This window comes from Gorilla gorilla, chromosome 20 (assembly GCF_029281585.2).
Source record: "Gorilla gorilla gorilla isolate KB3781 chromosome 20, NHGRI_mGorGor1-v2.1_pri, whole genome shotgun sequence".
Taxonomy (NCBI): domain Eukaryota; kingdom Metazoa; phylum Chordata; class Mammalia; order Primates; family Hominidae; genus Gorilla; species Gorilla gorilla.
The window spans coordinates 43,387,730-43,414,021 of NC_073244.2; the positions used below are offsets into that span (position 1 = coordinate 43,387,730).

Here is a 26,292-nt window from a genome sequence, read left to right on the forward strand (position 1 = left end):
TCGTTGCCTGGTGCACTTATGGTCAGAGTTTGGGCTTGGTTTCTCAGAGTTCATGCCATACCCTATGCATTTCTGATTCCCTACATTTTGTTAAGAAACATGCTCACAGGCAGCAGTAATGAGTTCTTAAAGAGCTACAAGGCCTTGTTGCACAACTTCTAAACTTTGCACAAGGGCACAAAAGATTTATTGTTTATTTTAGTGTGCCTATTACATAACAAGTTTTCTGTAGTGGTGAAACCTGTTCCTTTCTCGTGCTTTTGCTTTTTATGCTGTCATTCCAGTCCTTCAATGACCCCATCCTTGTGGTCTGGGCAGTACGGCTTCATGGATCCCTGGTTCTGGGGGCAGATAGTCCTGGGATTGAATCTGAGCTCTCTCACTTGTGAGATTTGTGATCTTGTGCAAACTGTTTCACCTCTCTGTGCTGGTTTTGTCATTAATAGAATGAGGATATTAAGGTTGTGAGGGTGAAATGAAATACCATATAAGGTACCAGCACATAATAAACAGCCAGTAAGTGGTAGCTGGTAGTTACTGGGCCCAGCTTTTATCTTCTCAATAATTCATTATCTAACCAAAGAAAAGTACTAAAAGGCTCATGACCTCTAAACACTAGGGAAACAAAGAAGAATTAATTCTGTGCCAGGGTAGGCAGGCAGAGCTCATTTTACAGGAGAGGTGCTGGGCCCAGGCAGAGTGCTGTCCCTGCTGAGGTCCCCATGCTATGTCTGGCTGCTGGAGTCACTCTAGTATCTTGGGAGCATCCCAGGCCTGGACCACACAGTTCCTGTGCCCCACTGGGGACCTTGGGAATGTTATGCCATACTAAGCCTCTTTTCCCATACGAAACTCGGGAGAATACTTCCCCGCTCATAAGGCTTTGTGAAGATTAGGTGAGATTATATTTATGAAGTACCCAGCATATTACTTGGTGCATTGAAGGGGCTTGTTCCCATTTTCTGCTCATGAAGTTGTCAGATTATCTCAGAAGCCCTGTTCTTACCCAGAAAAAAAGAGAGCTGTTTTCCATTCCTGTGGAAGGACAGGGAAAGATTAAAATGACATCATTCCATCCCAGTGCCTACCAATGCAGCTATTAATAACTTTGTTCTTATTCTGTGTAAACCATACACCAATTATAGTTATACCTGACATTTCTTTTTTTTTCTTTTTTAAATTTTATTTTTCCATAAGTTGTTGGGGTACAGGTGGTGTTTGGTTACATGAGTAAGTTCTTCAGTGGTAATTTGTGAGAACCTGGTGTACCCATCACCCGAGCAGTATACACAGCACCATATTTGTTGTCTTTTATCCCTCGTCCTCCTCCCACTCTTTCCCCCCAAGTCCCCAAAGCCATTTTATCATTCTTATGCCTTTGCGTCCTCATAGTTTAGCTCCCACGTATCAGTGAGAACATACGATGTTTGGTTTTCCATTCCTGAGTTACTTCACTTAGAATAATAGCCTCTAATCTCATCCAGGTCTCTGCAAATGCTGTTAATTCATTCCTTTTTATGGCTGAGTAGTATTCCATCATATATATATATCTCAGAGTTCTTTATCCACTCGTTGATTGATGGGCATTTGGGTTGGTTCCGCAATTTTGCTATTGTGAATTGTGCTGCTATAAACTTGCGTGTGCAAGCATCTTTTTCAAATAATGACTTCTTTTCCTGGGATTGCTGGATCAAATGGTAGTTCTACTTTTAGTTCTTTAAGGAATCTCTACACTGTTCCATAGTGGCTGTACTAGTTTACATTCCCACCAGCCGTGTAGAAGTGTTCCTTATCGCCACGTCCACACCAACATCTACTGTTTATTGATTCTTTGATTATGGCCATTCTTACAGGAGTAAGGTGGTATCACACTGTGGTTTTGATTTGCATTTCCCTGATCATTAGTGACGTTGCATTTGATTTGCATTTCCCTGATCATTAATGATTTTTTCATATGTTTGTTGGCCATTTGCGTATCTTCTTTTGAGAATTGTCTATTTATGTCCTTAGCCCACTTTTTGATGGGATTGATTGTTTTTTTCCTACTGATTTGTTTGAGTTCATTGTAGATTCTGGATATTAGTCCTTTGTCAGATGTATAGATTGTGAAGATTTTCACCCACTATGGGTTGTCTGTGTACTCTGCTGACTGTTCCTTTTGCCTTGCCAAAGCTCCTTAGTTTAATTAGATACAGCTATTTATCTTTGTTTTTATTGCAATTGCTTTTAGGTTTTTGGTCATGAAATCCTTGCCCAAGCCAGTGTCTAGAAGGGTTTTTCCAATGTTATCTTCTAGAATTTTTGTAGTTTCAGGTCTTAGGTTTAAGTCCTTAATCCATCTTGAGTTGATTTTTGTATAAGGTGAGAGATTATACCTGACATTTATAACATTGACCCCAAAGTTTTACTGAAAAGTTCCACTCAAAATTTTTCATATTAGATGGTCCTTGGTTTAGTTCAATATTGCACTGCTGGACCTGCCCTGATTTACATCTCCCAGTACCACTTTTGTAGAGAACAAGATGGGAGAACAAAACATTGTCCTAAGAGTGTCAGTTTCTTTTTAACCATAAGGCATGGAACCCATTTTCCCTTAGAAATACAACTGTACTGTGCTTAGGTTCTGAAACTATACTGTGGCAGGGGGACAGCATGATGTCAAGGGAAGTACATGGGCTTTTGGCTCAAGTACTCCACACACTGCCCGGGACATAGTAGGTGCTCGGTAAATGTTGACTGATAGTTGTCCATATCCCTCAGTTTTTCCCATCTATAAAATGGGTCTGATTCTATAAGCTTTTTGTGTAAGTTTAATTTATGCTTGAAAATAAATGTGTAGTGGTATTATTATGCCTTTTCTTCCTTAAGTAGAATAGCTGCCCAAATAATATAAGATGAATTTTTTTTAATACCCAGTCCAAAAATACCCATTTTCCCCTAATTGTTTGCAAAACATACTTTTGGAGGTAGCTTTTTCATATTGAGAACCAAACAAGGTCCAGCCGCTCTATTAAGAGAGTATCTTAAGTCTCTCTCTCCCTCCCTCCCTCTAAATTTTTTAAATAGATTTTATAATTGATGTTACCATGCCTCCTGAAAATTGCATAAATCATAAAGGTACAGCTGATGAATAATCACAAATTCAACTCATGCTTGTAACACAAACCATTATGAGCTCTTCAGCAGCACCCCTTCGTGGGCCTTCCAGTCATTAACCACCCCTCCCCTCTTTCTGGTAACCACTATCTTGACTTCTAACATTATCAATTAGTTTTTTCTGTTTCTGAACTTAATAAAAATGGAATCATACAGTACATATTCTACTTTATGTTCAGATTTTTTTGCTCAACGTGTGTGTATGTGTGTGTCTGTATAGTTCCACCTAGCAGAATTGCATTTCATTGTTACATAGTATTCCACTGTTAAGACCACCGCAATTTATTCATTGTTCTGTGAATAGACATTTGAGTTATTGTAAGGTTTTCCTCCCTGATATGATCTGATACCATTTTAACATTCTTTTACATGTTTTGGGGCACATATATGAAATGAGTCCATTTCCACTGGGTTTATACCTAGGGGTGGAATTTCTTGGTAATTGGACATGTATATGTATTCAGCTTTGGTAGACAGTGTCAACAGTTTTCCAAAATGGTTGTACCTATTCACATCCTCACCAGCACTTTGTGTTGTCAGTCTTTAATCTTTATTGTTTTGGTAGATGTATAGCAGTGTATTACTGTGCTTTTGTTTGCATTTCCCTGATAATTTCTGAGTTTGAGCATCTTTTCATTTGTTTATGGGCTATTATTGCCCACTTCTTTTTTGCATTGTCTATTGTATTAGTTTGGCATTGTTATAAGGGAATACCTGAGGCTGGGTAATTTATAAAGAAGAGGTTTATTTGGCTTATGGTTCTGCAGGCTGTCCTCTGCTTCTGGTGAGGGCCTCAGGAGGCTTCCAGTCATGACAGAGGTGAAGCGGGAGCAGATATGTCAGTCACATTGTGAGACGTGGAGCAAGAGAGAGGGGAGGAGGTACAGGCTCTTCTTAACAGTCAGATCTTGCAGTAACAGAGAGAGAACTCATTATTCATGAATGGCTACACCAAGCCATTCATAAGGGATCCATCCCCATGACCCAGTCGCCTCTCCCCAGGCTTTACCTCCAACATTGGGGATCAAATTTCGGCATGAGATTTGAAAGGACAGATATCCAAACTGTATCATCGGCTGTTTTCTTACTGATTTGCAGGAGCTCTTCATGTATTCTGAGTACAAGGCCTTTGTGGGGCGTATTGCAGATGTCATCTAACTGTGGCTTGCCTTTCTACTTTCTTAATGATGTCTTTTGATGAACAGACATTTCCAGTTTAATATAGTCAAATGTATTAATCTTTTTCTTTGTGTTTAGGACTTTTGTATTCTTGTATTCTGAAACTAGTTTTGATTTTTTGAAATAGTCTGTTGAGTAAGGTAGATGATGATACAGAAATAAAAATGTGTGCTGATTTTCAGGGATGGCACATCAACTATGCGTGCTTAGGTATTACTGAGCCTCATTTACTAATATGGCACTAAAGCTAAAAAAAATCTAAACAGAAAACATTCCAGAAAGTCTTTCAGCAGGGGGAATGACAGTTTGGAATGGAAATGATAAGGTTGTCTCTCAGTGTAGTCAGTTATTGTATGGGATTTGTATAAATAGAAGTATATTAGAAATGATGATAATAGCTGATATTTTTGAGAAGATTGTGGGCCAGACCCAGTGTGCTAAGCATTCAATACGTGTCAGTTCAGTCCTCACAGCAGCCCAGTACTTAGGAATATTACTACCCCAATTTTGTAGACATGGAAACAGAGGCTGGGCTAGCTTAAATAACTTTCCCCATGTCTCAGAGCCGGGGCCTGAACTCTTGCTCCTAATAACTGTGTCATCCTGCCTGTCTGTGCTACACCAGGGAGATCTCTTTATGAAGTGTACTGCTACTGCATGCCAGCAGCCCACACCAAATCAGGGTGTGAAACAGAAGCAATTTCATTATGCTCAGGGATTCTGTGGGTCGGTCAGGAATTTGGAAAGGACACAGTAGAGATGGCTTGTCCCATACAGTCTGGGGCTCATCAGGGAAGGCTTGAAGGCTGGAAGTGTCCCAGACAGCTAGGGTGACAGTCCTCTGAAGGCTGCCTCAGCATAGGCTGGTGGCTGTGCTGGCTGTTGGTTGGGCATCAGCTGGAACACATACATGATTTCTCCTTGTGGACTTTGCAGGTCTGCTAGTCCCCAAAATGAGCTTCTTAGATAAGAAGTAGGCAAAAGCTGTGTTGCCTTTTATGACCTAACCTTGGCAGTCACAGCCCATCACTTCCACCAGAGTTACAGGCTTCAGTCTTTTTTCATCTGTAGGCATTGTGATTCTTTAGTCAATGTGTTGGCTTGGGGAAAAACTTAAGTCTTTAGAAAGCTTCAATTTGTTTAAGGAAAATAGTGAAGGAGATAGTTTTATCAGGAGGAAAAAATATATATTTTGTTCTGAAGAGATGAACTGAAAGAGTTTGTTTTTCTCAGTGGCATAAAGATCTCTCAGGTTCATCACAAAATTTGAAGTGGCTGTTTTGTGGGGGCCTTAGTTATTTCTTTAAAAGCATAGAAAATGAATTGAAGGTCATAAGATAAGCCCTATTGCAAAATTTCTATTGAAATCATTGTGTATGTGTTCAAACCAGACTCAGGTCACCCCAAATCTTGTAGGACATCCAGCTGCTTTTTTCCATCTAAGCCCTCAAGGCAGTTGACCTGGAAACTAACCTTGGTCCCAGGCCAGGAAAGTGGGGGTTTTTAAACCAACATCCTTATCTCCTTGGGATTCTGAGACCGAAGTAACTGACTTAGTAACAGTGGGAGAGTCTGTAGAAAAATTCAGTCTCAGGCTTTTTAGCCAAGTTATAAGAAGCCTTGGGTTTCTACATTGGCTTTCTTTGGGTTGCCAAAGTAGCTTCTTTGCATTGGGAAGAAATCATTTTTTATACAGATACAGGTTGGGTGTTATTGGTTAACATAGAAATTGTGCTGCTTTGGACATTCCAAAGCCTGGATCTAGCAATGGCCATATTTACAGGCCACTCTAGGAGTCCAGCAATCACACTGTTAGGGTGTTCACTTCTTTCCCCATGTCATGTGTATGACTTTGCCTTGGTAGACTTGAATAATTGAGTCCCAAATGGCTCTGTCATCAGGAGCATCCAGCAGTTCCACCAAGGAAGCAAAGCAGAATCGTGACAGGTAGTGTCATGATCAGTGTGCTCTTTTGTCAGTGTGGTTTCGTTTTGGTTTAAGACTTTTTTTGGCCAATGGATGGGGTGGGATAGGAAGGAGCAGTTTACCCTACGTGGAAATATGGTTGTTGCTGGTCTGTTGGTGAGGTGGTTAGAAATGATTTGTTAGACATAGCCTCTGTTTCAAAACATACTTTCTTTTTTTGTTTTTGTTTTGTTTTTTAATACATGTTATTGTATATATTGGAGGTTAACAATATGATGTATAGGATGTAGATAGTAAAATGGTTACTATAGTGAAGCAAATTAGCATATCTATCATCTTACGTACTTTTTTGTGGCAAAAGCAGTTAAAATCTACTTATTTAACAAAAATTCCTAATACAGCACATTTTGATTACAGTCCTCATGCTGTGTATTAGGTCTCTAGACAAGTTCATCCTATATACATGCTGCTTTATATGCCGGAATCTTCTCTCCCTCCCCACCCCCAGCCCCTGGTAACCACTCCTTCCTTCTCTGTGTGTGTGTGTATTGGACTTTTAAGTAAGATTGAACAATATTTGTCTTTCTGTGTCTGGCTTGTTAGCATGAGGCCTCCAGGCCCATCCATGTTGTGGCAAAAGGCAGGCTCTCCCTTTTTAAGGCGGAATGATTATGTGTGTGTGCGTGCATGCGTGTGTGCGCACGCGTGTGCACGTCACGTTTTCTTTATCCGTTTGTCGTCAGTGGACACTTAGGTTGTTTCCATACCATGGTTTTTGTGGGGAATGCTGCACTGAACATGGAAAGGCAGATACCTGGTGAGGTGGCGATCTCATCTCCTACACAGAAGAGGGATTTCTGGGTCGTGTGGTAGTTCTGTTTTTAATTTCTTTAGGAACCTCCATGCTATTTTTCATGGCCGTACCAATCTACATTGTCACCAACAGTGTAGTAGGATTTCCTTTTCCCTACACCTTTGCCAACATTTATTCTCTCTTTTGTCTTTGATAATAGTCATCCTAACAGGTTATCATTTCCTAGTGGTTTTAATTTGTGTTTCCCTGATGATTAGTGATGTTGAGCACGTTTTCATATCACTGTTGCAGTTTTTATGTCTTTGGAGAAATATCTGTTCAGGTCCTTTGCCCATTTTTTAATCGAGTTATTTGTCCTTCTGCTATTGAGTTATAAGTGTTCTTTATAAATTTTGGATATTAACCCCTTATCGGATATGTGGTTTGCAGATATTTTTTTGCAGTCCTTAGGTTACTCTTTCATTTTGTTGATTGTTTTCTTTGCTGTGCAGAAGTTTTTTGGTTTGATGTTGTCCCATTTATTTATTTGTGCTTTTGTAGCCTGCGCTTTTGGTATCATAACCAAAAAATCATTGCCACTGCAGCGAGATTTTTCCTTGTATTCTCTTCTAGGAATTTGATGGTTTCTGATATTCCATTCAGCTATTTTACCCATTTTGAGTTGATTGTTGTGGATGATGTAAGATATGGGTCCAGTTTAATCCTTTTGCATGTGGATATCCAGTATTCCCAGCACCATTTATTGAAGAGACTGTTCTTTCTCCATTATGTCCTCTTGGTGCCCTTGTCAAATATTCATTGACTGTGTATTTTTAGATTTATTTCTGGGCCATTTATTCTGTTCCATGGATCTGCACTTCTGTTTTTATGCCCTTACCATACTGTCAAAACATATTTTCTATCATTTCTCCTTTTTCTGGGTACTACATGTACAGATCAGAGCCTTAAAAATGGCTGTGCCCGGCCGGGCACGGTGGCTCACGCTTGTAATCCCAGCACTTTGGGAGGCTGAGGCGGGTGGATCACCTGAGGCCAATAGTTCGAGACCAGTCTGACCAACATGGAGAAATCCTGTCTCTACTAAAAATACAAAATTAGCCGGGTATGGTAGTGCATTCCTGTAATCCCAGCTACTTGGGAGGCTGAGGCAGGAGAACCACCTGAACCTAGGAGGGGGAGGTTGCAGTCAGCCAAGATCGATTGCACCATTGCACTCCAGCCTGGGCAACAAGAGCGAAACTCCCATCTCAAAAAAAAAAAAAAAAAATGACTGTGCCCCTCAGCCCAGGAACGTTCTTATCTCTGGAAAGGAAGGGGAGGCAATTGAGGTGAGGCACACAGGGAGTCTCAAAGGTATATTGGTAATGTTCTGTGTCTCAACTAGGAGTGTTAATTGTTTATTATTATTATTATTTTTTTTTTTTTGAGATGGAGTCTCGCTCTGTCGCCCAGGCTGGAGTGCAGTGGCGTGATTTCGGCTCACTGCAAGCTCTGCCTCCCAGGTTCACGCCATTCTCCTGCCTCAACCTCCCAAGTAGCTGGGATTACAGGCGCCCGCTACCATACCTGGCTAATTTTTTATATTTTTAGTAGAGACGGGGTTTCACCATGTTAGCCAGGATGGTCTCAATCTCCTGACCTCGTGAACCGCCTGCCTCGGCCTCACAAAGTGCTGGGATTACAGGCATGAGCCACCGCGCCCAGCCCATTCTTTATTATTCTTAAGGAGTCTTGGGGGGGAAATGAACTCTATCCTAAAGAATAATCTGCAATGCATTTATATTGATGTGCAAGATAATTTGTTATAGCATTGTTTATAATGTCAAAAAGATCAAAAACATTCTAGCTCTATGCTACTTAGTAGAGTGGTTAAATTACAGTATTTTCATAGGATGGAACATTATACCCCATTGAAAATGCATAATTTTTAACTTGAGAAAATACTCATGGAACATTGTCAAAAGTAGGATTAAAAATCTATAGTATGATTCTACTTTTGCTTCAGATCTACATATGTACATTAAAAAAGACCAGGAAGCTATGCAAGTAATTTTTTAGAATTTGTCTTTATACTTACCTATATTCCATTTTTGTGCAAGGAATATAGATTATATAATCAGAAAAGGGTTTAAATAAAGAGAGAGCATTTGCTGACCAGTTGAGTGGACAGGAATTGGCTCAGTAATTTAAACTAACAATCCATAAGCAAGGGGCTCTGATAGCATGGCAAACCAGATCACCCACAACGCTCCACATGAAGAAAAGGCGTTGTTTTCAGCTGTCAGTTCTGCAGGCCGAAAAGTTTGAGGGTCTGGCCCTGGCTTCTGGTGAAGGTTTTTGTGCTATGTCACAACATGGCAGAGAAGGTCAAAAAAGAGGGGACACATGCGAAGAACGGAAGAACTGAGGGGCGTCCTGGCTTCATAACACCCCACTCTCAAGAGAACTAATTCATTCCAAGAACCAGTCCAGTCTTGGAAGAGCAGGAACTCACCCACCACCGAGAGAACAACACCAACATCCCATTCATGAGGGATCCACCCCCAAACACAGAAACCTCCCACTAGGCCCTGCCTCCTGGTACAGCCACATTGGGGATCAAATTTCAACGTTAGTTTTGGTGTTGACAAACAGACCATATCTAAACTGTGGTGCTGTGTGTCTTAGTCCCTTCAGGCTGCTATAACAAAGTGCCTTAGACTGGGTAATTTATGAACAACAGAAATGTGTTGCTCACGGTTCTGGAGGCTGGGAAGTCCAAGCTCAAGGTGTCAGCAGCTTTGGTGTCTAATGAGGGCCTGCTCCCTGCTTCATAAATAACACCTTTTTGCAGCATCCTGACATGCTGGAAGGGGCAATAAAGCTCCCCTAAACCTCTTTTATAAGGGCATTAATCCTATTCACAAGGCCTCTGCCCTCATGACCTAGTCACTTTCCAAAGTCCCCACCTCTTAATATTATCCCTTTGGGGATTAAGTTTCCACATAGGAATTTCGGGGGGGCACATACATTCAGATCATACCACTCACATTCACAAGGTCTCTGCCCTCATGACCTAGTCACCTTCCAAAGGCCCCACCTCTTAATACTATCCCTTTGGAGGTTAAGTTTCCACATAGGAATTTCGGTGGGGGGTGGGTCACATAAATTCAGATCATACCACACTGTAATTTAAAACTTAGGAACTTTGAGAAATAAAATGTTTTGTCTGTTTGTAAGAGACTTATCGAGTGGTTTGGACAGTGCTTGCCTGCAGTCTAGAATGAGCATCTTTCCTATGCCTTTGGCAAGTGGTCAGTTGTCCTTTCTAAGTAATTGTCATCATCATGAAATGTCTCCAAGAGTTCCTTTAACGCAAACTTTTTGGCCGCCATAACTTCCTTCAGGAACTACATACCTCGTCATTAAATTCACTTTCACTAAGATCCTCTGGCTGCATATCCCAAGTTTTCTTCAGTGGCAGCAGTGTCAACATTCCTGTGGCCAATTATTTATTTGTTCTAGAATTCATTTACATGTATGTCTAATTTTGCTTCCAGCATTATCACTTTGTGGGTTTTTGCTGCACTTCGATTTTGTTGGCCAGTTCCTCTCTTGTGACTATCCATTTTCGTAACACGTCCTGCAGGTTTAGCATTGGGAGATAAGGATGCAGCATAACTACATGTTTTGCTGTCGGGAAGTGAACTGCATAGCACAATGACCAGTCACCAGCTTTGAAAGGCTTGCTTAGTCACTGGGCATGATGCATCTGTGTTTACATAGTAGACTGAAGAGCTGCCAGTGAAGTTTGTTCTCTGCAGTTACTCACAGTTCGTATTCCCATAGTAGTTAATAACTGAAATTTGAACCATGCTGTCGGGGGACTGATAATGTTTAACTAAGCCATAGTAACTGAAATTCATGCAGCTCGGAACCGTGCAAAGCAAGGAACACACACACACACACACACACACACACTCTCTTTCTCTCACTCATTGTTAGGCTTGTTCTTGTGTATTTTATTTTATTCCATTGCTGTTATAAATAGTTTTTTCCTTCTTGCTAGCATTTTGCTAGCATTTTAATATTGTTTCCATATAAGAAAGTTGTTGATCTGGACGGAATGTTAGTTTTGTGGCTTTATTGAGTTATTATTTGTAACAGTTTTTAATTTTCTATTGGATTGTTAAGGTATATCATTATATTATCTGCAAATCATTTTCTCATACTTTCCTTTCTATTTATAGCTTTTCTTTTTTTTTTTTTTTTCTTGAGACAGAGTCTTGTGCTGTCACCCAGGCTGAAGTGCAGTGGTGCAGTGGTGTTATCTTAGCTCACTGCAACCTCTGCCTCCCGGGTTCAAGAGATTCTCGTGCCTCAGCCTCCTGAGTAGCTGGGATTACAGGCACCCGCCACCACGCATGGCTAATTTTTGTATTTTTGGTAGAGACAGGGTTTTACCATGTTGGCCAGACTGGTCTCAAACTCATGACCTCAGGTGATCCACCCACCTCAGCCTCCCAAAGTGCTAGGATTACAGGCATGAGCCACCACACTCGGCCTATACCTCCTCTTTCTTTCTCTTGTCTGATTGTCCTAGCTGGTACCTCCACAACACTGCATAGCAGTGTGGATAGTAAATGTCCTTGTTCTGTTCTTGAACTTAATGGAAATGCTTCTGGTGTTTCCTAATTAAGCTTGATACTAGTTTTGGAGTTGAGAAAGTTATATTTTTATGATATTGAAGAATTATCCATCTACCTTATTTTGTAGAGAAGTTTTATTAGGAATGTATATTGGGCTAGGTGCTATTGGTTTAAGTGCCTCCTGAGTATGGCAGTAGGAAATACACAGCTATACACATGGAGTATATTTGTAAAAAAAAAAAAAATTAAATATGACCTTGAATCTAATGAAACATGTAGCTCATTGGTTCCCAACTAAGGGCTTTTGCCCCCTCAGAGGACATTTGCCGATGTCTGGAGACATTACTGCATTTGTCACAACTGAGGGAGAAAGCGCTACTGGCATTTAGTGAGTAGAGGCTAGGGATGCTGCTGGACAACCTGCAGTGCCCCAGACAGCCACCACAGTGAAGAACTACCTATCCCCAAATGTCAGGAATGCAGAGGCCAAGAAACTCTTCTAGATCTCACTCCCAGTTCACAAGAAACATGAAGGACACAGGGACATGATAAATGACATCACCAGAAAGTCCTCAGTGTAGTCCATGCTGTGAGAGATTCTGCAAGACAGATGGGCCTCATATCTTCAACAGATACATGCATGAGGGGTGACGGGAAAGAAAGAAGAGATATTATAGATTAAAAGAGACTTAAGAGACTTACCAACCAAATATGAAATGTAGATCTCATTTGGATCCTAATTTGAATAAGACATGTCTGCAAAAATCAGGCAACTTTAAGTTAGAATACGTGAAACAAGATTAGCAAAATGCCGACAATCAGTTATTGAAACGATGGTACGGATTCATCACATTTTTATTTATAATTTTCCCTTTGTTTAACGATTTCCATAATCAGAAATTTAAAAATGAATATTGATTTTTTTAGATTTAGTCTCAGCAACACCAATGAAAATATGCCTTTTTGCTTCCAATCCTTTCAAATGGTGACTCATAATAATGAAGCTCCTAATACTGAACTGTCTGTATTCCTAGAATAAGCCTCCCCTAAAAGAATGAGCACATGCTAGTGCACAAATTAAAGTTTATAAACTGTGTTCTCAGAAGCTTTAAGTGCCTAAGATTTTTATACAAAGATGATTGTCAATTGTCAGAATTATATATTCTGCATAAAACAATAGAGAATTAAATGGAATTCCACCAATTCCATCCAATGTGAAATGCTAGGCAGCTTATTGTAGTCATTAAATACTTTATTGTAGAAAGTTTAAATTATAACAGTAGCCTTCCATAATTCCAATTTTATAAAAAATATATGTATTTTTAAATACTGGAAAATAGACCTCAAAATAATAATAATGGTTATATCTAGTGATAACACTATGAGTGATTTTTATTTTCTTTTTTTTCCTGTATATTTCTAATTTTCTACAGCGAATTTTTGAAATCAGGAAAAAAGTTATTTACAAAATTGAAGCAGTTCACCTATCACCCAAATCTTGGTTTCTGATACCTTTCTCCAATAAAAGAACTGGAGAAATTATCAGTCTAGTCTAGGACTGTGGTGGGGAATATGCAAAGTGATCCTGGAGCGTCTCAGGTCCAGCATGTAAGGAAGTGCTTAAGAAACAAAACTTGAGGTGTGGCAGCAGGACACGGGACCCAACCACAGAGGCCCAGGGGGCAAGGCTGGAGGAGTTTGAGCAACAAAATAAATAGTGCAATACAGAATTTGCACCAATGTAGGGACCAGCCCCACATGATCAGTGGGTTTTTCTCCCTGTGTGCAGAGACGAGAGATTGTAGAAATAAAGACACAAGACAAAGAGATAAAAGAAAAGACAGCTGGGCCTGCGGGACCACTACTACCAAGACGCGGAGACTGGTAGTGGCCCCAGATGCCAGGCTGCGCTGATATTTATTGGATACAAGACAAAGGGGCAGGGTAAGGAGTGTTGAGTCATCTCCAATGATAGGTGAGGTCACGTGGGTCACGTGTCCACTGGACAGGGGGCCCTTCCCTGCCTGGCAGCAGAGGCAGAGAGAGAGAGGGAGAGAGAGAGAGACAGCTTACACCATTATTTCTGCATATCAGAGACTTTTAGTACTTTCACTAATTTTGCTACTGTTATCTAAAAGGCAGAGCCAGGTGTACAGGATGGAACATGAAAGCAGACTAGGAGCGTGACCACTGAAGCACAGCATCACAGGGAGACGGTTAGGCCTCCAGATAACTGTGGGCGGGCCTGACTCATGTCAGGCCCTCCACAAGAGGTGGAGGAATAGAGTGGGGAAAGGGAGACTCTCTTTCCCAGTCTGCTAAGTAGCGAGTGTTTTTCCTTGACACTGACGGCACCGCTAGACCATGGTCCGCTTGGCAACGGGCATCTTCCCAGATGCTGGCATTACCGCTAGACCAAGGAGCCCTCTGGTGGCCCTGTCCGGGCATAACAGAAGGCTTGCACTCTTGTCTTCTGGTCACTTCTCACTATGTCCCTTCCACTCCTATCTCTATATGGCCTGGTTTTTCCTAGGTTATGATTATAGAGCAAAGATTATAATAGTATTGGAATAAAGAGTAATTGCTACAAACTAATGATTAATGATATTCATATATAATCATATCTATGATCTATATCTAGCATAACTCTTGTTGTTTTATATATTTTATTATACTGGAACAGCTCGTGCCCTCGGTCTCTTGCCTCGGCACCTAGGTGGCTTGCTGCCCACATCCCAAAGTATAAAATAACCACGTGTCCATACTGATGTATATAAATGGTTGAATAGGTGGGTGAGAATAGACACATCCCATGCAAAAGAATTCCACATAATTGATGTAGATACCCCTCCCTAAAGGAGGCAGTTGATTATCCCAGCTCTTAAGTGTGGGCTGCACCCAGTGACCCCCTTCCCAGTGGTACACTATGGAAACTGGGTTGAGAAAGAGGAACTTGACCCTGGAGAAACCTGACCTCAGCCAGGGGAGGAAGGTCAGGGGCGAGTTCTCCTGAGAGTGGGATGTGGGGAGGATGGCCCTTTTCCTTTGTAGCCTTTCTCCCAAGAACCCATCAGCTCAGTCTAACCGTGAAAAAAAACAGCAGACAGCCGCAACTTGAGGGACATTTTACAAAATATCTGACCCATGTTCCTCAGATCTGTCAAGGGTATTAAAAACAAGGCAAGTTGGCCGGGCTTGGTGGCTCAGTGCCTGTAATCCCAGCACTTTGAGAGGGTGAGGCAGGCGATCACCTGAGGTCAGGAGTTAGAAACCAGCCTGGCTAACATGACGAAACCCCATCTGTACTAAAAATGCAAAAATTAGCCAGGCGTGGTGGCACACACCTGTAATCCCAGCTACTCGGGAGGCTGAGGCAGGAGAATCGCTTGAACCTGGGAGGCGGAGGTTGCAGTTTGCCAAGACCACAACGCTGCACTCCAGCCTGGGCGCCAGAGTGAAACTCCGTCTCAAAGAGACAAGGCAAGCAGGAGAAATAATTGCAGTCTAGAAGATCCTAAGGAGACGTGAGGACTAAAAGCCATGTTGTCCTGGACGGGGTCGTGGAACAGAAACAGGATGTTAAGTACACACCAGGGAAATCCGAATAAAGTGTGGACTTCAGTTAATAATGATGTAAGGAACATTGGCTCCTGATTTATGGCAGATGTACCCCAGGAAGGTAACATGTTAACAGTAAGGGAAATAACTTTTCTATATATCTGTATCTATATCTGTAACTATTCTAAAATTAGAAGCTTTTTTTTTTAAAAAAAAAAAAAAGGAAAACAGTAAATAATAGTTCATCACTCTTATTTTTAAAAGGTTGGAATAACATTAGAGATGTTCTATAGGATCAATTTGAGATTTCTGGCATTTACTTTCTGACCCAGTTTTCTCAGAAGTATGAAATTCTTGTTGCATAAGTCTGACTTGTCACTGGGGGATCATTCCAGATAAAGAATTTTCTGGTGAGGCCTCGGGACCACAGTCTGAATGAAAGTGAGGAGGCGAGTGTCTGAAGAGCCAGCATTTCGTGTCTGTTTCCCCTCTGCATAACATAAAAATTAACGTATGATAGCACAACATATGTAAAGTCACCTTGGTAGAGGCACTAGGCGGAAGGGAGTGGGCATCTCTTGGCTGGCAATGAGCTGGGTGCCCAGCCATCATGGTGCAGGGCAGTTGCCCTTCTCAAGCAACTGATCCAGAGACATTTAAGCAGGGGACTGTGACCACACTACAGTACACACCACGACTGTGTCACAGTCACAGATACAGACACTGAGTTTAATGGCTTGGGGGTGGAGAAGTTACCAGCTGCCCACCCTCTGATAAAGATGTTAGTGAAAATATTATAGATTTATTGAGGTTTGTCAAAAAATTGCTGCATCTCAGATATAAATGGGCAAAATAAAATGAATTAAGGTTAGGGTTTTTTTGTAGATAACCAAGAATAAAATGTAGTGATTTTGTTTTATTATGCCAGCTGTAATAAAGTCTTAAGGAGAATGCAGGCTGTAAAAGCTTAAAGAGAATAGGGGAACAATTTTTTTAAATATTTAATGAAATGTCAAACATTTTACCACATTTTGAAGAAATAAAACATTGTAGATATAGCTAAAGCCTCACTTTCTTACTTCTTCACCCCTTCCTCCTGAGAGGTAACCGATTGTCTTGACAGTGATGTGTATCATTTCAGGTATTCGTGAATAACTTTCTATGTATATAACATATGTATGTGTATATACATACATATGGATGTATTAAGTAATACATTCTGTTGGTTTTGGTGTTTTAACAATTTATTTAAATTAAAAGCTTAACAGATCTTATTTTTCTTTTCACTGATCATTATTGACATTGGTTTCTGGTGCTAAGTGTAGATCTCATGGGGGTTTTTTGGTTGTTTTTTTTTCCACTTTGTAACATTCCACTATATGAAAATAAACCAATTTGTTTTCATATCCTTGTGGAAGAACAGTCACTGTGGGTTGTATCCTTTTTTGGTGTTCATGGCTAGGATGATTCTTGTATGTGTTTCCTTGTGAACACCAGAATTGTGGGACTACAGGTGTGTGCCACTTCAGCCTTAATAGATTTTGCCAAATTGCTCTTCAGAGTGCCATACATAAAATTTGTACATTTCCATTTTTCCACATCTGTGAAAAATCTTACCAGATTTATCAGATTCCACATTTTATCAGACTTACTTATCTTTGCCAGTCTGAGGGGTGTGATACATTTCCCTGATTGTTAGTGAGATTGAACATCTTTTCATATAGTTGAATTTATTAGAAGTTCTATCAAGAATTGCCTATTTAGGCCGGGTATGGTAGCTCATGCCTGTAATCCTAGCACTTAGGGAGTATGAGGTAGGAGGATCACTTGAGTCCGGGAGGCCAAGGCTGTAGTGAGCCATGATTCCACCACTGCACTCAAGCCTGGGCAACAGAGCAAGACCCTGTCTCAAAAAAAAAGAACTAACTGCCTGTGTATTGCCTGTAAGTGGGCTGGTATTTCTTAGAGACCTTTGGCCTTGGACCTGATTCCTCAGAGTGTATGATAAAAGAATACAGCTGCATGCTATCACAAAGTTAAATTGGAGGTGGGTGAGAAAAAGAGTTTAGTCTTTGACCGTATTTAATTGTTTTATTTACTCCTATGCCGTTTGATTTTCTTTGTGCCTCGTTATTGCTGACTGTGTCTCTTATTGGGGTAGGAAAGAGTTCAGGTAAGTTATCTGGTTTGTTAGGTTTGTAATTAAGTATTTAACAAAAATGTCTTTGGAAAAGTGCATTTGCAGTTTCCTAAAAAGATGACAGTTTTACAATACGACCCAGCAATTATGCTCCTAAGTATTTGCCCAAATGATGACAACTTTTATTCTTATAAAAACTTGGGCTTTCCTTATAAAAACCTGCGCTTGCTGGGAAGCTGAGGCAAGAGGATTGCTTGAGCCCGGGAGTTTGAGACTGTAGTGAGCTATGGTCATGCCACTGTACTCCAGCCTGGGCAACAGAGTAAGGCCCAGACTCAAAAGCAAAACAAAACAACTTTGCACATGAATGTTCCTATCAGCAATTATTCATAATTGCAAAAAACTGGAAGCAACCAAGATATTGTTCAGCAGGTGAGTGAACAAACAAACTATGATACATCCACACAATGTAATATTACTCAGCAATAAGAATGATCAAGCCCTGAAAGACATGTAAAAACCATACATGCATATTGCTATGATTCCAATTATGTGATCTTCTGGGAAAGGCAAAACTATGGAGTCAACAAAAAGATCAGTGGTTGCCAGGGATTCAGGGGCAGGAAGGAAGGATGAAAAGGTGGAGTACAGGGCATTTTTAGGGCAGTGAAACTATTCATATGACACTGGAATGGTGGATTCATGGCATTATACCTTTGTCAAAACACAGAATTGGCTGGGCATGGTGGCTCACACCTGTAATCTCAGCACTTCGGGAGGCAGGTGGATCACTTGAGGCCAGGAGTTCAAGACCAACCTGGACAACATAGTGAAACCCCATCTCTACCAAAAATATGAAAATTAGGCAGGCGTGGAAGTGCATGCCTGTAATCCCAGCTACTCAGGAGGCTGAGGCATGAGAATCGCTTGAACCCAGGAGGCAGAGGTTGCAGTGAGCCAAGATCACGACAGAGCAAGACTGCACTCCAGCCTGGGAGACAGAGCAAGACTCTGTCTCAAACAACAACAGCAACAACAAAAAAACCCACAGAATTGTACAACACAAATAGTGGACCCTAATGTAAACTATGGACTTTTAATAAAAATTTATCAATATAGATTCATCATTTATAACAAATACAGCACACTGATGTTAATAATGGGAGGAATTGGGTGCAGGGGAGGAGGGGTTATATGAGGACTCAGTTCTATCTGACCAGTTTTTTCTGTAAACCTAAAGGCATCTAAAAAATAAAGTCTATTAATTTTTCTAAAAATCTTTCATTGTTAAATTCAGATTTTACCAAGTGTACTCAAGTATGTGGAACAATTATGTTTTCTAATAGAAACTTTTTAAGATTATTTGTTTTATTTATGAAATCTAAATTGCTGAAGCTTTTTCAAGACGACTGCTTCCATTTTTTGTGGATCTATAAAGAATGCACAGTTCATGTTGAAAATCATTTTGTTCCTTTTTGCTTTCTCAATTAAGTAGTAGAGTGGTACAAAGTATTAATCGTGTAAGTTTTTCTTTGTGTGTATGATTAAATAATTTAGAGCAAATATTTTGCATATTACTACATCAAAAATCTTTCCAAATATTGTAATAACTAAAGTAATCTGGAATGTTTGTCTTGATTCTTACTAATTCTTTATAATATAAAAGACCTTCTTTCATTGATTCCAGGACTTCATTCTAGGACCTCTCTGAAGTCAGTGTACCTCTTAGAATCAGTAACATCTTAGATTCAGTGAAATACGATATGTCTAATAAGGGTTCGGAGGAAGGGCTATAATAATTGTTACAGAATCATGATAATTTTTCACTGATGTTATGGGACCGTTCTGATTTTCCCTTGCCTGCCTGTCTTCCAGATGCTCTCTGTGTGGGTATGTGTGTAGCCATCCTCCTTCTTTGAAGTCTCATATGTGGAAACATGCAAGTGACCAAAATTACAACTACGAACAAGTAAACAAGGCTATTAACGACGCGATTTCACAAAGTGGCAGGTATTTCATCCTACCCCCTCCCTTTATTGCTATATGTAAATTAAAGCCAGGATTAAATCTACTAGTCCTACATTGTAGCCTCCTCACAGTGTGCTGTGTTTGTTTTGTTTTTAAGAGTTCTGGGGAAATCCCCTGGAAAGACTCAATTAAAGAGCAGTGAAGAGAGTGCAGATCCCGTCACTGGAAGTTCGGAAAATGCGGTGTCATCTTCAGAACTGATGTCCCAGATTCCCAGTGAAGTTCTGGGTACCAACGAGAATGAGAAACTGAGCCCTACAAGTAATACCTCATATAGTTTAGAAAAAATCTCCAGTCTGGCCCCTCCTAGCATGGAGTACTGCGTTTTACTCTTCTGCTGTTGTATTTGTGGTTTTGAATCAACCAGCAAAGAAAACCTCTTGGATCATATGAAAGAGCATGAGGGTGAAATTGTAAACATCATCCTGAATAAGGACCACAACACAGCTCTAAACACAAATTAGGTGGAATAATGACTCGAGCAGGAAAGCAGTAGAAGAGGATTCCTTCACCACAGTTTCACCTTTACGCTGTCAGACAACTTCCTGCCACAGAAGAAGTCGATGTGATTTTTGAGGAAATGACAGATGTGACTTTGGAACCAAACTTGTAATAAAAGGAATTCCAAATGGACAAGCAGTAATGGTATTTAAATATTTTGAGTGAGGGGGAGTGGGTCGAAGAGGAAGTAGAGGTGTAATCCTGTATTAACCCTCTGTCACCCCTTCTTAGTGTCGAGTGTATTTATTAATAAAAGCTTATTAGAGTGTAGAAATGCCAGCAAGAGTTAAGAAAGGGCTTTTCAGGAACTATTCTAAAAGTCATAAAAGGGTCACAGTCTTAAGCAGAGCTTAGTTTTCTTCTCACTTGTCAAATGCAGACTGTGAGGCCTCCAGTGAGAAATGGGAGGCAGTTCTGGGAGGGGGTTTTTTCAGTGTCACCAACAGAGTCAACAAGGAAACATAATTAGAGGGCTTTGAAATGATCTACTGAAATCCCTAAATTGATAGAAATTAATCATACTTAATCTAGGACATGTTCCTTTACTCCTTAAAAAAGAAAGGAAAGATCTCTAAATTCAAAGCTAGATTGTAAATAGGCATTCAAGAAGTATTGTCTTAAATTTACGATGAATTTCTTGTGAGCAGAGGACGAAACAGGTGAATTCCCACCAGACTCAAACCAGATCTCAATTCATAGTAATGCTAAATCGTCTTGCGTGTTCTCAGAGGTTCTTTTCAGTGTCTGTCAGAACTTGGCATACTTTCTCCATAGTATGTAGACCTTCTAATACTCTGCTAAATGAAACCATGCTTGTTATCTGAAAGTGTGTAAAAGAAACAATGTATGAAAATTTACATTTGATTATCCGGCATTGGAAATAGTTTGAACTATTTCCAAAAATCCCTTAGGGGATGAGGGGTGAAATTTAAAAGCTCCTGAAAATGAGTACTGCTGTGTTGAGCTTTTCCTTCCTGGGGTATATTAATTTAGTTATATTTAGCAGAAGAGGAATATAACCAAATGTGACTAAAATATAGCAGAAATACAGGTTGTTTGTAAAAATTTTAATAACAAATAGCATTTGGCAAGTCTATAGGATTCTTCCTGTCTGGAAATTCTATTTTGTTAGAGTGCGATAGGACATACAGAAAACCAACGCAAAGCGCTTTAGCATTAAAACTCACCATCAAATAGATGTAATCTTATTAATTACACATTTTGTATTTTAATTATTTCAAGGAGTGAAGAAAACAGGGTGTTTTTGTTTTTGTAGTTCTGATTACTCATTTATGCATTGTTTTAAGTAAATTCTGCCTACAAGTGAAAAGGTCGGTGCGCTCTTCTGTGCACCATCCTCACGGTGCTATTTCTGAATATCTGAATATTGATTTCTAACACCTGGATGAGGCTGTGACCGATCAACTTGGAACACTGTAAAGGTTTTCGAATGGGATACGCTGTAGGCACGTTTTAGGAAGTATTCTGTTCCTAAAGTCCAGGTATGATTGGATTAATATTTATAAAATTATTATTAGGAATTATTTAAGTGGGGCCAGGCATCTTGCAACATTTTCTGATTTTTTTTTCTTTCTTTCTAATCTGATTTTGGTAATATTTAAACAAACATAAATGATTGTAACTTTGCAGCTTTTTTATTTAGGTAGCTTTAATTTATTTATGAAAGTTAATCCATTTCTGATATGTGGTTTTTAAAAATATGAAATGGATTTATATATACTATATTCCTCAGATCCACTGTATGTGGACTTATATTCATTTTCTCCTTTTTTTGGAATTGAAACATTTTAATTTCAAATTCAAATAAAACATTTAAAATGATTTCATTATTATTACCCATACTGTTGCCACTCATATTGTAAGTCAGTTTTTTCATTGCTGGTACAATGACTCAGTATTTCTTTATAAAAATCTGTTGTTCTGAAAATCAACAACCTTAGAAGGATTTTGTCTTACAAAATTTCCTTGGCTTTAGTTTTATATCATATTTAGAAAATAATAATGAAAAGCATCCCCAAAATTTCAATGATGTGAATTTTTAAATTATCTTTATTTCTTTAAACTAATTCCATTGATTTTTACTTAAATTTTCCACCTGGAATCATGGATTTAAAATTTCCCCACCTCATGGGGAAAAAACTAACCCAGAAGTTCAAAGCCTTTAAAGTTTCATCTGATTCTGGCCTTAGAATTGTCCTTAAAAGCTTTTCTCCTGGCCGATAGGAGGAAGCATATATCAAGGAGGTTCTTTCCCTTCCCATTATCATTTTGTGGCAAGCCTTAAGTTTTAACAGTGTGTCTACCAAGAACAATTGAGTTTTCTAAAAGTAATAATGAAGATTATGCAATTCTAACTGTAGAAGAGATAGCTATTAAAATAATCAGTAGCCTGGGCATAGTGGCTCACACCTGTATTCCCAATACTTTAGAAGGCCAAGGCTGGAGGACTGCTTGAGTCCAGAAGTTTAAGACCAGCCTGGGCAACACGGGGAGACCCTGTCTCTACAAGAAATTAAAAATTAGCCAGGCATAGTTGGCACGTGCCTGTAGCACCAGCTACTTGGGAGGTTAAGGTGGGAGGATCACTTGAGCCTGGGAGATAGAGGCTTGCAGTGAGCCGTGATGGCACCATTGCACTCCAACCGGGGTGACAGATGAGGTCCTCTGTTTACCCCCCCCCAAAAAAAAATTGAGTAGGAATTCCTTCATAGGAATAACATTTTATTTATTGGTACTGACTTCTTATTAGACAGAGCTCATAGTATTTGTTTTCTGCTCCGAACACTTAAAAAATACTAAGACGTGATAGTGAAAATAGCTTTGAAAAAGAAACTACATATGGCAAAGGTGGGGAGGGGGGAAGATGATGCATTCTGATCATTATAAAGAATACTTTTCAGGGCTCTATCATTTTCTCCCTTTCTCTAATCATCCAGAATATGGCGGGTGTCCCAGTGTTCAACAGTATCATGCTAATATTCCATTTGATCGGTAGTCCAAGTTCTTTGGCCAGATAGTGCAATGTTGTGACACCGACCAAAGCCTTTGTTCTGGATCTTTCTTCCTATTGAAGGTGGCTGCTGGTGGCTTCATAATTTTCTGTTTTTTTTCTCACAAAGTAAATGGTGGGCATCCATGTTTACATTGCACCTTCCCGTGCTGTAATTGGCTTGACAAAGACAAGCAGGCTTCTCTGTTGAGACTTATTGTGTTTTTAGTTTTCATAGACACTTATTTAATCTTTTTAAATTGTACAGCAAGGTGCTCTAAGTAATATTCGATAAAATATATTTAATAGAAATTTGCGTTTGATATTCATCAACATGAATACATGTATTTTTTTAAGAAATAAGTATTGTGTAACACTATGGCATTGCTTCTATAGCCAAAGTATAAAAATTTCTGGAATACTGACGTGTAAAGACTACAGTTAATTCTGACACTGTATCTTATTAAAATAGGATGATTTGCATTTTGTAAAATTATCCTGCACATCGAGCTGCATGCCTTAAAGCGGAAACTCTAGGACTGTGTTCATGGGAGAGCAGTTCATCTGTTCAGAACAGTGAGGCAAGGTCTGTAGTGCTTCTTTAACTACCTTTGGAAATACTGTACAATGTTAGAATAATTTATTTTGCTTTACAGGAGTTTGTCATGTATTGACTTTAATATTGTATTTTGGTAATAAATTTTTTGTTAAAAAAAACTTGGCTCCAAGTTCTATTAACCACAGGTTGTGTTCATTCTTTTCCTGGAAATGATGACTTTATTGCTTAGAAAGTTGTAAATAATTAAAAGCTTCCCAAGAGTTAAATGAAGGTTATGATGACTCTTGATAACTTGTTAATCTGTTGCTGACTAGCATTAGACTGTTACACGAAGATAAACTGAATAAGCATTTAGCTTTTAAAATCATTTTAAAAATTAAGTCTAATTTTGAAGTTTTTTTCCTTGCTACCCAGTTCAGTTTCTCTTCCAAATGTGACACGCTTATATGCTTTCAATTCTGATATAGTCAAAGTGCTAAAGACTAGTTCTGCTATTGACTAAGGAATTAGCATTCCTTAGTGAAGGCCAAAAACTACAGTGATATGTTCACACCTTGATCATTCTGTAGTCTATACAGACAGCTATTGACATATTTGTTGCATCGACGAAGCTAACATCATCTGACTGTATCGTGGGTCTGGTTATCCATTTGTGCCCTAGAATCCTGGGCTACCTCAGTTGAAAGTGACCAAGGCCAAATATTTCGTCCCATGCTTCCCAGGGACAACATAATCATATCCCCTGTCTTTGAAGAAGAACCCAATCTGAAACTGTGTCACTAACCTCCAAATTAGAGAATCCGAGCATGGAAGCTCTAGAACGTATGGTCCAGTGTGGCAGCCACTATAATATCTAAGTGTAAAATACATAGCAGTTGCAAAGACTTAGTACAAAAAGAAAGGAAATGTATTAACAGTTTTTTATATTGATTACATGTTGAAATGATATTTTGGTTTAAATAAAATATTAAAATTAGTTTTACCTGTTTCTTTAGCTACTAAACAATTTTAAATTACATATGTGGCTTACATTATATTTCTTTTGGACAGCGCTGGTACAGAAGAGAGATTAGCAAACTAGGGCCCTCTCTTCAAAGCCAACCTGCCACCTGTTTTGGCAAATAAAGTTTTATTGGCACACAGCCATGCTTGTGTGTGTACATATCATATATGGCTATTTTCAAGGTACAACAGCAGCACTGAGTAATTGTGACAGAGACTCTATGGCCCACAAAACCTAATTTACCACCTATTTGATAGAAAAAGTCTTCTGACTAGACCTCTGAACTAGAACAATGGTATAATTTGTGCTCTAGAGCTACCAGGAAGCAAACGGCTTTTTACAAAGAAAGCTTTTTATAGTAGTGCTTTATAACTAAATTAGTTTCTTCCTTTGTAATTTTTATAGTCTACCTGTTTACAGATCTTAACCATATTTTATGACTTTAACCTATTTCATCGCTGATATTTAAAGCCAAACACTTTGTTTGAAATAACAATGCATAATTAAATAATAAACTAAATCAAAATGCAGCTATAAAAAGTCTCGCTTGCCTCCTGACAGCTTTACGGTGTTGATGTTGGCCCCCATGGCTTCACCCTGTCAGTGGTGTGGGACTACAGCACACGGCCTGCAAATGTAACCATGGTGCAACGTAACCCCAGTGACTAATCCACTTGGCTGGGGTGACAGTTGAATTGAATAATCCAGGATATAAAGAAAAGAGTCTTAAATGCACCTCTTTATAATGAATAGCACGTGCAACTCCAAAGCCAGCTTCAAAGGTAGGGAGGAGGTGACAGTTGGCTTTGGTCTAGAGCTGTTGATTAAACTGGCAGAGCTAAGAAAAAGTCCGTACTCTTATACATAGATTTCTTCCAAGTCAATCAGTGAATATGTAAAATGAGAACATTTTTGGCCCTGTAAATTCATAGAGAAGTTACTAATTGGTGCCATACGATAGACTGACTTAGGTAGTGTGTTTTGGTGTGTATCTCAGAATCCAAATCAGCGGAGCATGAAATGCTGAAACCATTTCCAGAGACCTATGTGTACAGCACAATCCAGTTTGCATGCTGTGCTAGGGGACTATAGACCTCACTTTTCTAGTGGTACATTAATAAATATACTGTATCTAGTTTTATTTGAACTAAGTGTTTATAAGATTATGACAGCTTTGGTTTCTTTAATCTGATTTTTTTTCCAATAAAGGGTAATCAGTTTAAAGTGTTTGCCTTACCAAAGTAGATTATGTAGGTAAGAAGGTTTTCTTTTGAATTAAAAAGTTTAATGTCAGGCATCTAATATAAATTCTTACTGCCATATAACAAAATCGTATCACGTGTTGGTGGCTTTTTGCTCCCTAACTCAACCAGATTTACACCAGTTGTGTTACTTAATCCAGATAGAAAAGGTGTCATTCTATAATAATTTGTAAAAATGCATATAAGACAGGTACTTCTACAATGGGGTGTTTGTTTTAAAAGGATTCTACATATTAGGTAAATGTGGAAAAAACATCTTAAAACATCTAAAAACATCTTTAAAAAAAAATTGTCACCAGACGCAGTGGCTTACACCTGTAATCCCAGCACTTTGGGAGGCTGAGGTGGGCAGATCACTTGAGGTCAAGAGTTCAAGACCAGCCTGGCCAACATGGTGAAATCACATCTCTACTAAAAATACAAAAATTAGCCGGTTGTAGTGGCACACGCCTGTAGTCCCAGCTACTTGGGAGGCTGAGCCTGGAGGATTGCTTGAACCTGGGAAGCAGTGGTTTCAGTGAGCCAAGA

General features: G+C 39.4%; 1 protein-coding gene across 2 annotated transcripts in view; it reads left to right on the forward strand.

Annotated features, from left to right (window-relative positions):
* ZNF507 (zinc finger protein 507) overlaps positions 1-20,068 on the forward strand; it is a 37,512-nt gene extending 17,444 nt beyond the window's left edge. For both annotated transcript variants that reach the window (XM_019016538.4, XM_055368883.2), the window contains 2 exons: positions 19,277-19,411; positions 19,527-20,068. In XM_019016538.4, the coding sequence (XP_018872083.2) occupies positions 19,277-19,411; positions 19,527-19,893 (502 nt within the window). In that variant the 3' untranslated portion in view covers positions 19,894-20,068. The remainder of the gene's footprint in view (positions 1-19,276; positions 19,412-19,526) is intronic.
* The last annotated feature ends 6,224 nt before the right edge of the window (positions 20,069-26,292 follow it).